This window comes from Ooceraea biroi, chromosome 11, assembly GCF_003672135.1.
Source record: "Ooceraea biroi isolate clonal line C1 chromosome 11, Obir_v5.4, whole genome shotgun sequence".
In the NCBI taxonomy this organism is placed as follows: domain Eukaryota; kingdom Metazoa; phylum Arthropoda; class Insecta; order Hymenoptera; family Formicidae; genus Ooceraea; species Ooceraea biroi.
In genome coordinates this window covers 2922777-2942666 of record NC_039516.1, presented here as the reverse complement: position 1 = coordinate 2942666, position 19890 = coordinate 2922777, and the positions used below count along the sequence as shown (strand labels likewise).

Genomic DNA, 19890 nt, shown 5'->3' with positions numbered 1-19890 from the left:
ATCTTTGACCGGATATAAGGGAGGAAAAATTTGTTCGCTAGTTTGAAACTTGTTTCGTAAGATTTTAAAACTTAGTTATTACGATCTCCTTTCATAAATTTAAAATAGACAAGCAGAGGAGGAAGAATAGCGCTAATTTTCGATGGAGAAGATATATTAATTAAATGAAAAGAGTATTGTTATAATGCTGAATTATCGGCATTATAATCGACGAATCTGGCGTCACGCGCGCATGATGGCGCCACGCGCTCGCGCTTGCTGCTGCCCCCCGCAAGGTTCTTCGGAGTTGTCTATCGCGCTGTTGGTGGGCCATAAAATCGGCCATTACTCCACATTTTTGTCGCGTACAAGTGGCCACTATTCTCAATGGAGAAATCGCGATCGCGCTGGTGAGCTCTTCCAGCGGTAAGTAAACGTGATCGGCGACAATCCGTTCCTGTATCCGTTTCGAACATCTCAAGGCCCGCTGTCGCGTAACAGCCAGTACCGATGATTTCGCCAGATTCTTCGCCGCCATCTTTGCTACAAACTCGTCCGCACTCCACATAAATGGTGTGTGCGTCGTTTTTTTTTCACTCGTCCGTTTATCCGTCGCGTCGCGAGATACTTGAGCGCATTTAACTAGCCGACCTTGATCCCCTCGGGGACCCTTTTCGGAGTCGATCGCGTGACGAGTTCGACCGTTCGACTGACCGATCGCATGCAGAACGCGCAGCGGAACATTTTCGGAGCAGACCTTGCGAGTCCGTGATAAACGTTTTCTCTCTCTCTCTCTCGAGATCCTTTTCTATTCCGTTTTTTCGCCTCCGGAACTGTTTGATGCGTCGAGAATGCTTTCTCGTGTCGTTGTGCACATTATCGAATTGTTTGTTTCCATAGTGACGATGCGAACATTACGAAACGATTACGCAGGCGTTGTGCACGCACGAGCAAGTGCATCGGCTGCATATCAGCTGAGATATTTGCGAAAATCGCGTACGTCCTAATGAGCTAGTATCGACCGACGCCTACGCGAATATCTGCGTTACCGACTGAGCCGCTCAAACTGCATAAACAATGTATGCACTTTTATGTAGGCTAATATTCACAGTACATTTTTATAACGAGATGGTCCCTTGAGTTATGCAAAAGTGTACCTTGTAGACACTAATATAGCTGTCTGATTGGCTAATGGATATCTTAAGATCATAGTTAAGGGGGGAGCCTGCTTTAGAACGTTGAAAATAAGGTATAATTTTACGAATTGTTTTGGAGAAACTATACAGCGGATCATTATAAAACTTTGATGCATTTATTAGTACATGTTTAAAGATAAAAAAAATTATTTTTTGATTTGAATATATCGCCTGTAGAGGTCGTCCTGGAGGCATCTTAGTGCAGCCGGCATTGTAAATTGGTGAGCATTCTCCTGCCTCCAAATTTCATCCAAACTGAAAAATTGAAATATTTTCTTGTTATTTATGAATTCCCATCGTCGATGAACCTTTAATATTCATAAAAACATTAAGTTAAACAATTATTTTTGCATGAAAAAGTTCAAAAACTTTGCCTAAAAATCGTACTTTTGTGTTCTAAGCTCCACCATTTTGGCACTTTTCAACTTTTTTTTTCTCTCTTTGGTTCATCGACGATGGGCATTCATAAACAACGAGAACATATTTCAATTTTTCAGTTTAGACGAAATTTGGAGGCAGGAGAATGCTCACCAATTTACAATGCCGGCTGCACTAAGATTTCTCCAGGACGACCTCTACAAGCGATATATTCAAATCAAAAAATAATTTTTTTATCTTTAAACATGTACTAATAAATGCATCAAAGTTTTATAATGATCCGCTGTATAGTTTTTCCAAAAACAATTCGTAAAATATACCTTATTTTCAGCGTTCTAAAGCAGGCTCCCCCCTTAAGACGACCTCAACGCAAAAACAGACTGAATATCGTCCTTAACTTCGGCACGTAGTATATTGTGCTTTATGAATGCGTTATGAAACGTTATTGCCCGTTTGTTCATACTATTTCTCTTTTCTTTGAACAGAAATTGGCAACTAATGCTATAATTATTGGAGCGAGAATAAAGGCGGGAGCACAGACTTTTGCATAACGCATAAGAAAATAAACCAATCGGAATTCCCCATTTTCATTCCCGGGTTGGAAATGAAGGATTTTTTTTTTTTTCTTATGAGTTTTGCAAAAGTCTGTGCTCCCGCCCTAAATTGTGCGTCTTGAATTTTAACTGTTGGACTTCTGATCTGCGGCCGTATTGAATGATATTAGAGTGCGCGCATCGCTCGCATTGTGTACGTTTCACATCAGAGATTGCACTAATCTGACCGGGTTTAAGCGTGAATATGAAATGGATGAGTGAAACGCGAGGATTGACGTAATGATCGTATCTTGTACTCTATTGATGTGTTTACGGTGTCGGAAATTGAACTTTCAGGAATCAGTACCGGTTTCCAGTTCTCGTTTCAGATACGACCAGGCACGTGCACGTCATCGCGTATCGGGAATGCGAGAAAGCGAGAGTGCTATATCGATCCGATATTGCGTGAAGTCTACCTACCTCAACCCTAGCGTCTCGTACACATTGAACGACGGTCTGCTGCCACTGGCAGCAACTCCGTCGGTTTTTGTTTTTTTTTGATGAATTTTTGGGAACGATACACCGCCTCCCTGTCATTTTTTAACATTCTGTATGATATCAATGCCTTTTTTTACACGACAATGAATTGTGAATGTAGTGTAGTTCCGTGCGAGACTATCGACGAAGGGAAATTTTTATCTTAATTTTATCTTACTCTAATATATAATCTTATTTTTTCTTTGACAGAAACAGTGGTTCTAATGATGCATAAGTGCAGGTGAATTTAGGCACTCTCACAATTCTCAGATTTAAAGATACACTAAGAAAGAAATAAAAAAAGTGCCTAAATTTCTGTCACGGTTTGTTTTATAAATAATATCCTAATAGTTTCTAACATGATGCAATAAAACGGAGCTACGAGAGAATTTTTGATTGGCGCTCTAGTAAAAGTTTGTAGCAATGCTTGTTGAGTCGTGTCCGAAAGTTCTGCGACCATAAATCAACCGTAGCTTTTAATTTCCCAGACATTAGTCAATCTGTCAACTCGACCATTAAACCCGTCGTCTGGGTTATCAGCCCCGTATTCGGCGCGTGAATGAGAAAGATCATTCGCGACGACGCCGTAAAACGCAACGTTTATCGGTAATCGCGCGACATGTCTACGCCGGTGGGCTGTTTTGGGCAGGCGACGCAGCGGCTGTGCGCAAAAACGACGGCAGTCAAGTTCAAGGCCACCGACGTCTCCGCCACCTCTCCCCACCAGCCGCAGCCGCCGTCGCCTTCGCTGCCCCGCCACCCGCCCGCCTGTCCACCCACTCACTCCCTCCCTCCCTCCATCACCGTGATATACACGCATTGGCGCGTCTAACGCCCAGTAGCGTAGCAAGTTCAGACTGCCGTGTTCGCGTGATCGAGCGCCGGGCGGCGATTCTCGAATCTCGATGCGAAGCGGCGCGGCGCGGCGCGGCGCGACGGAATAAATGGGAGTGTTCTGCTCGATCGATTCGCTGCCACCAGCGAGGGAAAATTCAATTCGCCGTATACCGTAGGTAAATGCGCGGATACAGCTGCAAGTACAGCACCTCGGGGAGGTTGTACGTAGAAACTTTGCGACTCAAAAAGAGAGGCGTGACGTGCCCCCGAAGCGCGGGGAGGTTTAAAACGTTAGGGGTTAGATTGCTTATAGTTATAGGATGATTGGAGAGAAACGCGCAAAACAAAGATGAGAACATAGGTTTATGATTAATAATGGATATTGTTATAGTTGGGCGGCTGTGATGCACAAAACTATTGATCTAGCCTGTAAAACTATTTTACGGATATCGGCGATGCTTGCCCGCTTCTCAGAAAGGGTGGAGCTGGTGCAATGACGAAGGGGCAAGGGAGGGAGGGAGAAAGGAAAGGGGGGAATATAAATCAGAGTACGTAGATACGAAAAAAAACCGTTTCAAGCCGGCACGCGATAAAGTTTAAGCCGTATCAAGGTGATACGAGACTCGCGGTGTTAATGACCGATTGCGAGTGACCATTACTTTATTTAAAATGACACTGCACGCTTTCATGAAAAACGGTAACATCTGTTACGCGTCGAGGGAGTGTTTACTTTTATCGATGATAAATGCGATAAGGTAAAGATACCTCAATGTTGCCTAACGCGGTGCAATTGTACGACGGGTATTATTTCAGATTAAGAACTGGCGTTACTTTACATAACGAAACATAATATCATCATGTATCTATCGAGCACGCTGCAAATTCTTCCGCCCTATAATCACGGCACAATTTATTGCACACGAACGTACGCGGTGCTAATACCGACACCCAACTCGTTCGGATCATCGTTTCATCAACACGGAAATGAACTTTGGATAATTTTGTATTAAGACGTCATCTATCGCACATCGTCGTTTGTTTGTTTTGACTTTAGTCGTATTGTACGCTTCTTATCTTCCGCGTCTATCTTTCATGCAAAGCTCAGATATGCACCTGTGTCATCTTAAATTCAAAAAGAAGGAAAGCGCAGCCAGTAATAAATTAGCGAGAAAAGCCGCCTTCGGTTTCGTTTCGTATAGATGTGCATTTCAGCTATTTTCTAACGCTTCCATGATCAAAATACGCGAAACGAGAGTGAACGAAGATCCGCGTGGAGTTGGGCACGATGTACGCCGCATCGATACGTAACGCAGCTGCGCGGCCGCGATCAGGGCCGTCGCGGGGAGAGGGGAAGGGGGACGACTCGTCTCGCGGCGCGGTGGCGCGTTATTCGTGCACCGCGCGCCGCGGATTCGCTTAACGTGCCAATGTTGGCGCCTCCAGTCGCGCACGGCGAGCGGTGCCGCGAACGTCGTCGCGCGCGAGCATCGGTGTGCGCGCGCGCGCGTGTGTGTAATATTGCACGGGGCGGCGCGAGCGAGCTCGCGCCGCGACGGACGAGCGACGGGCCGACCGCGCCATCCGGACGGAGTAGCGCCGAATGCCGCGGACGCGCCAGTCCCGAGCGTGAGGAGGTGTAAGAGGAACGGACGTACCTTGTTTTTCGGCGTCGCGTGAGACGACGACGAGGCCATGGACGCGTGGATGTACGATGTGGTAAGTGCCGTATGCACGCGGCACCTAACCTCTTTCTTCCTCTCTCTCTCTCTCTATCTCTCTTCCCTCCACCTTTCTTCCGTTCTTCCGCGCGCGATCTCGTGGCTTTGTTTACGTGAGATGCGCGCCGTTGCACTGCGCCGCTGCCTCCCCAAAAGTCCGATCTTTCGATCGAACTCTAGCCGCAGGCTCGTCGCGGTTTTGTTTCCCTGGAAAAAAATATGGAAAAAGAAGAGAAGGATACGCGTCGCTCCGTTACCCCGTTCACGGTTTAGGGTTAGGGGTGTAAAGCAATGTTGGTTATTGAGCGTGGTTTCTGATAGTTTCTCCGATTTTGCAACTTTCGTGATTTCTTACAGGTGCACAATTTGGTCCCATGCGAAACAAGCAAACGACTTGCGTGTTTATATTTATAGATTATAGATAGATATAGATATAAGTTTGATAGAGAATTTTATATTTTATTTGATAAATAATATTAATATTAAATGCTATTAATCGCTTTCTTTTAGACCTTCTTTTTGATAGAACAGTGCATTAAATAAATCGGAGTCGTATGTTTTCTGACGAGTCGGTCAATAAGTTACGACACGAGGTGTTGATGAGGTGTTAGATAACTTATCCTGTGCTTCAGAATCAATTTCTCCATATTCCTCCATTCGATCGTCAATTCCTCGTCCCTAGAGAGCTTTCTGACGACGGAGGGTTGTCTGAGCGGTGTCGCGTCGCGTTTTAGGAAAATAAAATAATCGAGGTATCACGTTATTGAGCGTGCGAACGGGAACTCCAGCCGCATTCTTGTTTCGAGATAATTGGAGTGTTTTGTGACATGAGCAACTCCGAAAACACCGGGGAAAAAAGTGTTTGTTGTGATCGGGCCCAAACAAGCACGCGTTTGTTCTGGTACTTCGACGAGCTCTCGTTAGCGTTAGCTTAACAGTTTTTGTTCTCTTTCTCTCTCTCTTTCACTCTCTTTGCTTCTTTATCGTTTGCGCGTTTTTTGGCGCTTTGCGCGAAATCGCGTGCGAATGATGATTGCTCGTTGAGCCGTTCTCTTCCTCGCTCAAACATCTACAGTAAAAAGACCAAATTGCGGTTCCGAGACACCCGATATTCACCGCGAACGAATCGCGAGGTGCGATGATGATAATAACGTAACGATCTTACGTGCTCCGTAATAAAGAAAGATTCTGACAGCCTGGCACACAATTCTTTTTGGACGATAACGAGACAGGGCGAAAGAATGCTCGGCGTCATTCGGATCAATTGCGTCACTTTTAAATGAGTGCGCCGAGATTTATGATTATTGCCGGCGCGCAGATTTCGCTTCCCTTCGTTTCGTTCATTTCCCACGCGAAATTGCAGCTCAAAATTGCCGTGCGAAAAATCGATTATCGAAACGATGAATTTGAGAGTCTGTTAGCGGTCTATTTTGCTCGTTGAGATCCTGACGGATCCGTTTTAAAAATAGATAATGCGGGGCTCCACCTCGCTACTTGTAAACAATTGTGTCTCGCGTTACATGTCGAAAAGTCCATAACGTTCGCGTAACGTTTAAGCGCAGACTATTTCCATCCGAGAAAAATTGTCGAAAGTACTGAAGATATTAATTCGCCTCGTCGTTGCCGTTTGGCCAAATTGACGATGAATTAACGAGGAATTTATGCTGACGCTCATATATTTCAAATTTAGGTTGAGGTGATTGATTGAGATTCGCAGCAATTTAGTGATCTAACAAGCAAATGACTGACTATTTTCCAAATTGTTCACAGATGCAAACAATAAAAAAAAGAGTGATGAAAGTATATTATGATGAATGAATATTATGCATTGTCATGGAACAGCTGGATATCTGGATATCGTTCTAGAGTCTTTCTAGATTCGTGATCGAATTGGAATAAATATTTCCTCGTCATCTATATCGTAATGTAGCTGTAGTTCCACATAATTAATGGTTAAAAATAGCTCACTTCGGTCGAACTGGTCTTTAGAAGAGAAAATAGATAACAAAGTGGGGTATATCTATAGACTGCAGTGCATCGCTGATCCGCGAGTTCTTTGTCTCCACGTTCACGACTTCGGAAGTTTCCTTGATAGTTTTATCAAGAAAAAATCGAGTCAATATTAGTTTCAGTTATGTTATATTAAATCTTGATACACGTGGCACGTGACGTGGAATTTAAAGTTATTTTATATATAATATAATATCGGAATTTTTCACTAGAATAATTTAAATTGTATGCATCAGAATAAAAGTAACGTCAAAAAGCGAAAGATGCAATAACATAGTTTGGTAGAAGAAATGTATTCATCGCGAGTTACGTCAATAGGTATTTTTGGATTTTCGATTTTTCCGGCTTCATGAATCGGTGTATAACTCGTAATAGAAAATTTATAAACTATATCTGTGAGGTATACCTTGCTACCTTGGAATCGTGTACTGCTTCTGTGAGAGATACAACTGACGAATAATAACGAAAAATATGTGCATTTATATTGACAATATTATATTGATAATGTCATATGTATTTTGTATTCTTTCAGAACTTTTATAACTTTGAAACTTTTATAATTTTACGACTACGTGGAATTTTACGGTTTATAAATGTGGTAAATTAAAATTTAGATAAAAGATATCCAATTATTATTATGCATTTAACTGGAGAATTAAGTTTTAAAAAGGCGGTAGATCAGAGATATTAAATATTGTTATCAAGAAATCGTCGTTTTTCTATTAATTTTGCTTCGCATTATATTACAGATTTGATTTCTTATAAAAGGAAACTAGCAAATTCTTTCTTGAATAAAAGAATTTATTGTCAACTGGAATCTCTGACGAGTCTCATCTATAAATATTATTTTTCGAGCTTGAGGTATTTAATCAGTTCTATAATTGACAAATACAATAAATCATACGCATTAATCTAATAATGCGCGACCATGGTGGAAACATTAAATACAGTCAATCAGGCGTAAAGAGAATTGGTATCAGAACGCTTACGCAAATTCGCGGCAGATTATTGAAAAAGGCATTACGACACACATCGCCAGTTGCGCATAAACAAGTGCTCACGAGTAGGAAGTGGAACGTAGTCGTGATAGAGTAGCAATGTGAAGGTCGCTACTACTACATATTACATGTACACTGCGATCAGCAACGTTCGCTCACGCGCCGATGCATTCACACTGACGTAAAGGAATACTTCTGGTACCGGAGTATCAGACTTGCATTCCGCTTCATTATCCAGTGATTAATAATGGAAACAGAAGGAGAGGGGAATCCGTTATGACCAGCTTGTACATTTAAAAAGTCATAACGTACCTCGGATCAGTTCAAAATCCATCTCATCGGCTCAAAGCCGGAGAACGTACCTGTCCACCGATCGTTTGACGTATTTCGCATTGTCCAAGGTTAGGATTTGCAGAGTTTTCTTTCACTATCTATATCCCTCTTTTTTTCTCTTTCTCTATCTCTCGCTCTCTGGGATGATGTCATCAACGTCTCGCGGCCTTAAACTTGACTCCCCTCCGAGTATCTCCGGAGAGTGATTATTATCGTTCCCTACTAGATACGACTCGGCATCGAGCTACTCCGCCGCTCGTGGATCGTACAAGCGTCAGATCGGTCCATCGCAGGTCCATCCAACTTTTACCTGGATTCAATCGACCATCCCTCACGTTCCTATACGTTAATCATTTCCTCGGATCTTGTAAAACATGGGCCGTAGCGAAAGCTCCGCTGTTATTAGTAACGATTACGACTGCCTTGGTGATTGCTGATGATGACAAGGTACGCGAAATGAAGCTTTACGTGCGTGAAATTATGATTAACCTCACACTTTCTTCTTAAATCTTTTAACGAACCTTTCTTTAAAGAGCTTATGGTGAATTGATATACCTGGCCTTCCTCCCTGTGTATATCGTGAGTAAGACTATATTCTTTAAGGAAAGGGAGGGATTCCACGATCGCTATGTCCGGTTCAGACTGTCGATGCAACTCGTACCTGCGATTTCTGGATCTTCGAAGATGTAGAACTGTGGAGAGCTAAAGTTGGAACGATACAAGACACGAGGATAGATTTGACGGTCGATATGTCCATATTGGAATACTGCGAGCTTAAAGTTATTGTTGCCATTGTTTCAACATCGTGAGAATTACACGGGCGCGTTATCGCGCTATTTTTATTGGATAAGATCGATGCGAAATCGGAGCGTAGTTCTCGCCAAGGCCCCGGCCTTGACCGCGGCCCAGGGTCTTCATCCTCGAGGGATCGATCTGTTCTTTTCGCGGTCTAATTCCATAACCACCTACGTACATACATACTGGGCGATATTCCCACTCGCGCGAGCAGACAATTATAATAATTCACAAATAACATCGTCATAACTTGTTGCAACCGCGATATAGACTAACGGACCTATTCGTGTGTCTTCACGTCAAAATAATTAAAATATAATTTATTTACTGTGAAAAAAAATGCATGAACTAATCTGTTTTCTAAAATAAGATACTTGTGAGTGTAAGAGAGAGCCAAAAGTATCTAGAGAGGGCAATATTTTTATGCAGAGACTCTGCGTATGTAGCATATAGTTATTACACATACAAACAGTATGTATCAAAACTGTCGCAAGAATTGATCAGTGGGACTCGTGCATTAGGATACTTTTCAACACTCAGCAGGACAAGTTAGGCGCTACGCGAAACAGTTATGCGATTTGTGCACTATCGGCCGATATCTTACCTAGCAACAGATAGAGACCTGTTTATTGATCGATGTTAATCGCGGCGTATCTTAATTTGTGCCAGGGTAGGCGATACCGTGTGCTCACCCCGTCCGATTGTTCGGCAGTGCTGTTTGTCTCATTAGTCTCGTATTCGTGTATCCGCAATCGATCATCCTCTCGCCCGTCGCGGTTGATGATTAACGCAATAGCAACATAAAAAGTGAAACTTGCGTCATAGCACCGCAACATTTTCGGTGTTTCAAGACTAATGTATCATTAACATCGCGTTTAACAATTTTATCAGATATTCGCTCAGCCGCGGCAATACGGATAATGATATGCGAGGAAGTTAATTTATTCGGCGCTTAGCGCAGGGAAAAAGGATTTATATAATTTCCACACCTCCGCAGGCGTTTTAATCCAGTATAGTAGCGATTCCCGATCAGGCCTCTTAATGGAACTCTTTTATTTATTTTTACCCCTCTCGTTGCGCGCGGTTCTCGATTAATTTCTTTCCACTTTCCAATCGACGTCGTTATAATAAAATTACGGTCCCGCGCTCATGAAATATGCGCTCGTTTTTGTTCGTCTTTTTTAACGGCGCGTTGCGCTCGGAGGTTTTTTCTCGCTTACATAATCGATCGATTTGCAATGAGTCTCGCGATGAGCCTTGAAAAATGTTAAATATTGAGCATTGAGGAAAAGTTCGATGAGCTCTTTGATGAGATACAGATACAGATAGAGATATGCTAATTACTGCATTTGCATTATCATGAGCTTGTAGGTGATGATTTACGTTGTATGTGTGTGTAGCGTAGTAATCTGAATGTACAAGTCAAATTATGCGTCACGGTAATGTTAACGTTTACGGTTGTATTTATGTATAGCGTACGGTAATCGTTCTCCGTTCACGTTTCCTTGAAAAGCTGTGTATTTTGAGTAGTTCGTAATTTACGGATCTTGACTCTCTCGTGAGCTTTATTGGATCTTGGTTGTTTGGTTTAGTTTGTAGATGAAATTACGCTGTAATAATCGTGCGCGGAATATATATGTATATATATATATGTATATATATCATCAATTAATTCCCGCCATTATGTTCATTACAAGAGGACGCAATTACTCGCGATTGCACGTTTATTATTTTAGCATGAATTAATGCTCGCCTCGGTAAAGTGCACTCGTCCGTATTAATTTGTGCGTGCGGCATAACGCCGCGTACCGCGACTCCCTGTAATTACGCCACGATAATGACATTTTCTAAATACACAATTGACACGGGATTACAGCGCCGTGGCCGATAATCATGTACAGCGTGGCGGCTTATGTCGATTCCTCGCGTAATCCCGAGCGAGTCTCGCGATGAGTTTTTAATCCGGCGGACTCGATCGCAAAGAAGATACCCCGCGTAGTACGAAACATCCGAAAGTTTCGAGACGTGAACAATTATATATAATCCCCCTTGACATTCTCGCCGAGGGGGAGCAAAGTAGGTCGCGGAGTCGTTAAAATCGCCGTTGAAATTAAGATCGCCGGAGCGGGAGCGGGATGACCTCCTGGCGCTGGTACACGCGGATTATTCGCCGGCAGTTGCTCCAAACTGATGCGTTAATCGGATTTCTACACAATACCGGCCATTCACGTCGTTCTTCGACGACGGCATCGCGTTCGGGTGAGCTCTTAGCGGAATCGGGGGACCACGCGGCGATCTAGCGTCGCGTTGCGTCGTGTCGGTGGAGTGCGACGGAACGACGGGAGAACATAGTCACGGACGTATAGACAGGAAGGTAGGACAGAGGAGGAGATAAAACAAGATAAAACGAGATAAAGCGAGATTGGAGAGGCCCAAGGACGTGGCTGTCGGCCGTTTCCGCCGGCGCTCGGCGTCTAAAATTGCGATGCCGTGGCTCCGCGGCGGCCTTCGCGAGCGCGCGCGTCAGCTTCTCACTCTCTTACAGAAAAGTCAAGTTCAAGGCCGGCGAGCCTATCCGAGGTCTCTCTATCTTTCTCTTTCTGTCTCTCTCGTTTTTGATTCCTCCCACTTTGGAGCTCCCAATCGAGAAATGTGGAATTGAGGGAAGAGAATACTTCTGCAACCCTCTACCCGTTATCTCTCCCTCTGGAATATTGTAAGGGATGTAGAACCCGATAGTTAATGCTAACTAATAAAAGGCGAGACGACCTTTTTTGGCTCTTGAATGAAAATTGTACGCCTCTTCATTAGAAAGTTCTTTTTTCGAGGATTTGTTTGAAACTTTCATGAGAATTCTGGATAACTTTAAAAGCGTTGTATTGAAAAGTGACTCAGGCGGATCTTGATTGAAATGAAAAAGTTGTTACTGATATTGATGAATAACGTAGAAGGAGAAAGTAAAAGTAGTCTTGTCGCACTTATATCTTTTGCACTTAAGTGTCGGAATTCTTTTTGATATGTACTGAGAACTCTAGAGCCCTTTGGAGAACAGCCAGAGCTCTATCAATTAGATCAATTGCTATCAATTGCTTTACGGAGGTAAAAAGTCAAGTTCGAGGTTGGCTAGACCATTCCTCCTCCTTCCTGTCTGCGAATTTCGCTTTCTGCGAGCACACGACGCACGAGAGGACCGAATGAGAGGCGGGAGAAGGAAAGGAGGCTTACGCAATCCTTCCACCGTTTTTTGTTCATCGACATCTCAATCTACGACTCCTAAAAAAATGTTCAGTAATGTGCATCAACATAACAAGTTCAATCAAAGAATCAAATTATAATCTACAGACCATCTTTCACTGATATTCTGGAAAAACGGTGACCAAAATTGCCGTTCAAGACAGCAAGCTTGTATTGTTCCAGTAATTGTATTCTGTACTCGTGCTAGGATAGTATTTGCACATGTATGTCATGATATGTCATGATACGCGCTCGCAGAGATGCTCGGCATTTTCATTTTGAAAAACGGAGACCGGCTTTGTTTTATGGGTATACGTGCAAAAAGATTGCTGGGCGGACCGTGCGTAGAGGAAAGAACACGCGATCCCCACCGAGAGCATCGCCGGTACCGCGAACTCTCTGAAGTCAATTCTAAAAATGCTCAAGGCGTTGGCCGTACTTAAATATAGCATGCGCAAAAAAATGCAGCCGACTGCAGAGAAGGGAAGGCGGCGAATCTCTTGTTTTCGCGAGATATCGGTCCATCTTGACGTTAAGCTCCGTCGCTGCTCCGTCGCGCCTTTACGATCATTGCGACGATGCGCACGTGGAATAACTAACAACGTTACGTTAATAGTTTGGACGAGGTACACTATATTGTGTTTTCCGACAGGTCTGTATGATGTCTGATGCCACGGAAAGCATGATCGGGAACAGGACGATGCCGAACATCAAGCAGGAGATCGATAATCCCACAACACCCACACAAAATTATCAAGTGTGTTCGCCTACCACGACTCTCCAACATCAGGAGGTATTGAGATTGTTGAGAGAACTCGAATCCGTCGCGATCGATTTCTCGTGAAGAATATACGCAGCATATTCGCCACTAATTCATGCTAATTGATTCTAGTCCACGGGATTATATTTCGACGTGGTCAAAATTAATATTCCACCAATAAATACTTGTTTATCGCATTTGATTATTGCACCGTGAAAGACATCAACGTTGCAAAAGACTTAAAAAATTAGATAAAAATGAAATAAATAAAGTAGGAGAGATAGGCAGAAATATTCAAGTTTCATTAATTGGTCGCATATTATTTATTATTGTTTTTTTTATTACAACTACAGTGCTGGTAATATCGCAGTACCGAGATTATATGATTCGTAAATGTTTTCAGTCGATATGCACGAAATTGGACATTGCGCCGGATTATGGCGGTAGCAGCGGCAGTCCCGAGAGCCCAGAGATGCATCATTGTTCTTCAACGACGCAGCCTTTGGGAACTCCAGAGGTTCGTACTCGCGTCTTGGAAACTGTCACTCCGTAAATATGAGTTTACATCAGCGAGATGAGATCTGTGGTTGAGCTGCTGCATAAAGAATCATTCTCGTTTCTGCAGGACGGTGTTAAGGAGGAAGACATGATACCCAGACGACTCTGCCTGGTTTGTGGAGATGTCGCGAGTGGTTTTCATTACGGAGTCGCCTCGTGCGAGGCGTGCAAAGCCTTCTTCAAGAGAACTATACAAGGTAAGCGGGCGATATCGATTTACGTAAAAGGCCGCAACAGTTTCGTTCAGATAGTACCAAGGACTATGTTAATCCACACCGCATTTTCGATCGCGCGGGTATTTGCATATATACACGTGTGCAGTATATCACGAATCTGACAAGAACTGGACACGTGTAGTCTCGTGGACAGCTGTGTAATAGCAGCGATGTAAATCACTTGGTGCTATCTGAAACACGTATCTAAGATGACAATATTACGATAAAATTTACGATAAAATAGCCATTAAATTTGCAGGTAACATCGAGTACACGTGTCCGGCGAATCGCGAGTGCGAGATAAACAAACGGAGGCGGAAAGCGTGCCAGGCGTGCAGATTTCAGAAATGCCTGCGCCAAGGAATGCTGAAGGAAGGCGTCAGGTTGGATCGCGTCAGAGGTGGCCGGCAAAAGTACAGGAGGACGGATCCTTACACCTCGGCCAAGAGCGCCACGTTAGAGGGTACTTGCCTTTTATAACAGTCATTTTACTACGTCGCTACGTCTCGTATTAATTCTACGATATAATAAGGGAACATGTCTGTAACGATAGACATCACACCGCTCTCGAGGGACGCCATTAACTCGAATTATTCAATGTTTCAAGCTAACGTAGCGTCGGGAGGTCCTACCGACACGATAAGTAAGCTATCGAATCGTCATGTCATCGTGCACCTTTTCTTTACGACATTGCAGCCTTTTCGTCAGCTCTTGATTATGTTTATTTCGGCTGTAATTCTCATTCGTCAAAATTCCACCTTTTTTGTTTAATGCATGCAATCCTTCGCTTATTTTACTTGCTTACTGATGACTTGTAACGGCACTCTAGCGCCTTGCCTTAGGGCAATTTAAATGAAGAGACACTCGGTGTCTCGTTATCTTTTCCAGATAACAAGATGGTCGAGGCGCTAGCAGCCTGCGAGCCGGACATGCTTCAAGTATCCAGTATCTCGCACACGTTGGAGATGGATCAGAGAGTCCTCGGACAGCTGTCTGATCTTTATGATCGAGAATTGGTCGGCATAATCGGTAACTATCAGTCGTTATCAGATATTACAATTGTTACATCAGATTACTCATACTTTTAATAATTATTTTTAATAAATACTTTTATAACGATTACTTGATCGCAGGTTGGGCCAAGCAGATCCCGGGATTCGGCGATCTAGCGTTGAACGATCAGATGCGGCTCCTGCAGAGTACCTGGGCCGAGATATTAACCTTCACTCTAGCATGGAGAAGCACACCGAATACCGGCAGATTGAGATTCGCACAAGATTTTACGCTGGACGAGAGACTCGCACGTGACTGTCATTGTATGGAGCTGTACACGCACGTAAGTGTAATTTGACGCTAATTTTACAATCGCGTCTCTCGGAAGAAAAAAAAGAGGAGTTTGTATATTGTAATACCGCGAGAAGTTATCTGCCGTTCCATTCAAATCTCGTTTCTCGGAAGACATAAATTTAGAGCGGTTTGAAGGTTTTTTATTATTGCATCGCTTCTTTCTTAAACAGTGCATACAGATCGTCGAAAGGATTCAGCGACTGGGCCTGACGCGCGAGGAGTACTACGTGCTGAAGGCACTGATCCTAGCAAACAGTGACGCTAGATCCGACGAGCCGCAGGCGCTCTACCGTTTCCGGGACTCAATCTTGAACTCCCTGTCTGACTGCGTGGCGGCAGTGAGGCCCGGACAGGCTCTGCGCGCCACACAGAACATGTTCCTAGTGCTGCCCAGCCTGAGACAGGCCGACGGGATCGTCAGACGTTTCTGGTCCAGCGTGTACAGAACCGGCAAAGTACCGATGAACAAGCTCTTCGAGGAGATGTTGGAGAACGTTTGCTATCGATGAGATCACACCGTTGCACCGTCGCTCGACCTGCACATTCGCACTATCGCGAATCCGATAACTCAGCCATCCACCGCCGGGATCACGTCGTGATGGTGTCTACCGTCAACCGACCACACACTATTGTACATCGTTATTGGATAATGAGCTGTTCCGAGCGTATCGTTGCGATGTCAAAGACACCAGTGAGTGAAAAAAACTAGTGCGTAGAAGGAAAGAAGTTATCAGGAGGGAGGGAAGGAAGATGCCCTTCTGCGATCCTTTCTATTTTTTAATAGATTCGTGAATCTGTCTTTATGTTTTGTTCTCGTTTTTCTTTTGCGCGCGGAAAGACTAAAAGATTTCAAGAGAGCCGATGGGGTTTGGCCAGTGCTTCATGGTGATCAATGTCGCGATTCGCGCGGATTGCTCCCAAGACCTACGGATACGCGCGTAGCCTTTGTTCGGAGTATCCAAACTTTCCTTTTCGAGTACCCCATTTACAGGTACAAAATGAGAGAAAGGATGGAAGGAAGAAAGTAAGAAAAAAAAGAAAGGTGTAGCTTTGTTACAGGAACGTGTAGTACAAGATGCGAGAAGACTTTTTCAGAGTACTCATCTTAGGATAGCGTGTGGAGGCCAATGATCGGCTTCGTCGTCGTCGCATTACCAAATAAAAAGCGTTTTCGTTTGATTGTCACGATGAAAAAAAAAACCGAGTAATATGTAGTAACTGTGGGTGTTTAACGTTGTACATCGTAATAACATCGCTGGTTTAAGGATCAAAAATCAAAATCATTGTTATCGAACGGCATTTTCTCTTGATTTTACTATTCATTTCATTTTATGTGTTGTTTTCTTTTCTCTCTTTTTTTTTGTTCGATGTATTTAGACGGGAGGGTTCCCCCGTGCGCCCTCGGCGTGATGTATATTGCCTCGTTTGCATTAGCACTTGTAATTATAATAATACCTTAAATGTGAAAAAGAATTGAGTAACGTTAAATCTCTCTCGATATATTTGTGATAGCTGTATTGTGAACATCCATAGTTATATAGCGATGTAGAATACATCTTTGTACATTATCGTAGAATACATCTTTGTACAATATGTAAACGAGAACACACAGTTAACGGGCGCGAAAATTATGCGAGAGCGGATAAAGGCACATCGGTAGGGAGGAACGGACGGATCATTCCTCGCTGCCGACTTGGGTCTTGGGTCTCGATATTGGGCGAGGAGTTATTTCCCCGAGGATGGACTTATCTGGCCAGGTATTATATTGCCATATTACCGCGGTTTTCGCCGACGAAAATGTCAACCCAGTTGTTAATATGATAAACGCGATATATATTGTTTGCCTGTGCCACACGAGAAAATGAGCAGGAAAATATATTATATTGCTATTAAAATTATTAATATTATTATTTTTATGATCACATTATTATTACCATTACGATTAATAGTATAGTAATACACGATTATTATTATTATTATTATCATTATTATTATTATTATTGCTATTATATGTATTCAGGGATCTTTATTATCTAGTTATCACACTAATTATTATTGTTACGAAAACTCAGCGAGCAGATTTGTGCGCGTAAAGTCTATTCTAGAGTGGACGCAGAACGCGGAACGCAAGCCGCAGCGTGATAGCCAATCAGAATGAAGAATGATTTTCAGCGGAGGAACCATGCGTTTATGCGTCACGCTGCGGCTTGCGTTGCGTCTTGCATTCTCCGTTCTGCATCCATTGTAGAATAGGCTTAATATCGTATTCGCGTTGATGCGCGAGCGTAACGCTACAAAATGCCTTTCACGACAGAGAAAAACTTTTACGGAAAGAACGAGCCATATACTATAGAAGATGAGTAAGTTCCATGGAGCTTCGTTTGACGACTATTGCCACGAGTTTACGACGGTTTTTATCAATTTCGATCATTTTGCCTTTTACACATCATCACTTTGTGCCTGTCGTTGCAAAAAAAGGTTTACGTTAAATTAGAACTGGTGATAAAGTGATCCGCGTTAATTTGAGATTCGGTTATTGTCTCTTTTAGTCGGAGATGGAGCTGATGAAAACCGGGTGAACCTCGTACTTGCATCGCGAGACTATCGTCATGGGTATAGAGTGCAATAAAGTCAGGACACGCAGATCAATTTCGTTCTTAATGTATAAGATAGAGCGTCGTCCCTTTGCTTCTCCCTTGTCACAATCGTATTTTACTTACTTTTACGTATCTTTCTTTTTTCTCGTGCTTTCTGCATTTAAATCTAAACTTTATTTAATGCAACTAATTGATTAAACCGATTAAAATCCAATAATAGCATTCGCGACTATGTCCATGGTCTTTACTTTGCAGAGCTTTTGCGTTTCGCCATACTACACGTTAACATATATTTCAGAGTTATTAATTTTTAAATCTAAAGATGTTTTCCCTCCCGATAGTATTTTCTGTGTAACGCGATGCTTTGATTTTTCTGTTCTTTTCGTTTCTGTTGAGACCAACGAGCTTTCTCATTTAACTGTGATAATCACGTTACTTGGCGCATCACATCTACGACAGCTGCGATTAAGCTGCAGTGTGTTTTCTCCTTTTTATATTTTTGTTTTGTTAAATAATTTTAGAAAAATCGGTGGTATCCATCAATCCGAATATATATTCGTACAAACTAGCTTATCTCATATGTAAATTCCTCTCACTCTCAAGAGACAAATTGCGATACTTGAAGAAATGTGCGCCAATTTAGTCCAAACTATTCTTTCTCCGTTATACTAAATTTCTTCATACTAAATTATCGATGACTCTATTTTTGCTTAATAAATCTATTGATCGCTTACTAACAACTGTGTGCAACTCCATGCTGCCACTCGACCCCAAAGTTACCCTCTCAATCGCGCCGGCGCGATGGACATAGATTCTAACGATGCTAAAATATGTTAGAGCAAAATATTTTCGCATTGCTTCGTCGAAGAAGGATCAAAGCAAAAAAGGAAAAGGAAAGAAAGAGAGAGAGAGAGAGAGAGAGGGAGCGTCAGGTATTTTTAAGCAACTTTTACGTGTACCGCTGGACTTACGAAGTTTCATACTTTTTCGAGCATTTTCTTTGTACGTGTATATATAATCACACCGATTCGCCGTGGCGGTAGAATCGTAGTCTCAGGGTTGCAAACAAGCAAACACGATACAAAAACCTAGACACATACAAAATAGCTAAGTGCGAATATATTTGTCAAACATTATAATGTTAGTAATAAATATAGATTTAATATGTGGCGAAGAGTGCGTATTATATGTATGAAGATACCGATACATCGGGTTACGAAATTTTGAAGAAAAGTTCGCAAATTACGAAGACGGCAATTGTTTGTTACGGAAATGAAGGAAATGTTGGAGAGAAAGAGAAAGAGAGAGAGAGAGAAGAAAAATTATTGATAAAAATATAATCATTATGCTGATGACATATATTAGTGAGAGAATTAATATTTCAGTTTTGATAGAAGTAACATGATTCTTCAATCATCGAAGTTTGCAAATACTGAATCATCGAATTCTTTTTCCGCGATACTCGAATCGCACACTCGAATTGACTGCAAAATTGTCAGCTTGCTTTACTCACACGTCCGGCTAAACTGGAGATTTGTTATTTCGAGTTAGTTGATGGCTAATGGTCGCATAGTTTATCGTTGTAATAAAAAATTGAAACGTAATGTAATTTTTTGTAAAAAAAAATGATATGATGTGATAATGATGCTTTCTTTTATTGTAATCTCAATGATAATTGTTGCCGATGATTCTCTTGTGATTGAATATGTTCCATTGGCGATAAATGTATTACTCTTCTGACTTTTTTTACGATACGAGAAAGATATAAATAATTTTTATATATATGTATGTGAAATGATGAGAGAGAGAGAGAGAGAGAGAGAGAGAGAGGCGTGGGCGCGCGCGTTGTTATTTTGGGATTTTTA

The 19890-nt window shown here is 42.5% G+C and overlaps 1 protein-coding gene across 12 annotated transcripts; it reads left to right on the top strand.

Moving 5' to 3' along the window:
* Nucleotides 1-14: 14 nt before the first annotated feature.
* LOC105288218 (steroid hormone receptor ERR2) lies at nt 15-19346 on the top strand. Of its 12 annotated transcripts, none has more exons than XM_011354314.3 (9): nt 15-405; nt 13201-13341; nt 13712-13825; nt 13934-14063; nt 14326-14544; nt 14614-14724; nt 14940-15110; nt 15215-15417; nt 15599-19346. In XM_011354314.3, exons 2-9 carry the CDS (start codon nt 13207-13209, stop codon nt 15935-15937), a joined length of 1422 nt encoding a protein of 473 aa, XP_011352616.1. In that variant the 5' UTR covers nt 15-405; nt 13201-13206; the 3' UTR covers nt 15938-19346. The 12 variants fall into 12 exon arrangements, with proteins under 12 accessions (XP_011352616.1, XP_011352614.1, XP_011352615.1 ...); XM_011354312.3 differs by lacking the exon at nt 15-405 and adding an exon at nt 5021-5176; XM_011354313.3 differs by lacking the exon at nt 15-405 and adding an exon at nt 5022-5176 and having other exon boundaries at nt 14341-14544.
* Nucleotides 19347-19890: the final 544 nt, after the last annotated feature.

What these genes read in the sequence shown, in the direction of transcription:
- LOC105288218 (XM_011354312.3), top strand. Translation starts at nt 5,153, where the DNA reads ATGGACGCGTGGATGTACGATGTG. An exon ending in AGCCTTTGGGAACTCCAGAG is followed by an intron (nt 13,826 to 13,933) that starts GTTCGTACTCGC and finishes TCGTTTCTGCAG; the next exon opens with GACGGTGTTAAGGAGGAAGA. An exon ending in CTTCAAGAGAACTATACAAG is followed by an intron (nt 14,064 to 14,325) that starts GTAAGCGGGCGA and finishes ACGATAAAATAG; the next exon opens with CCATTAAATTTGCAGGTAAC.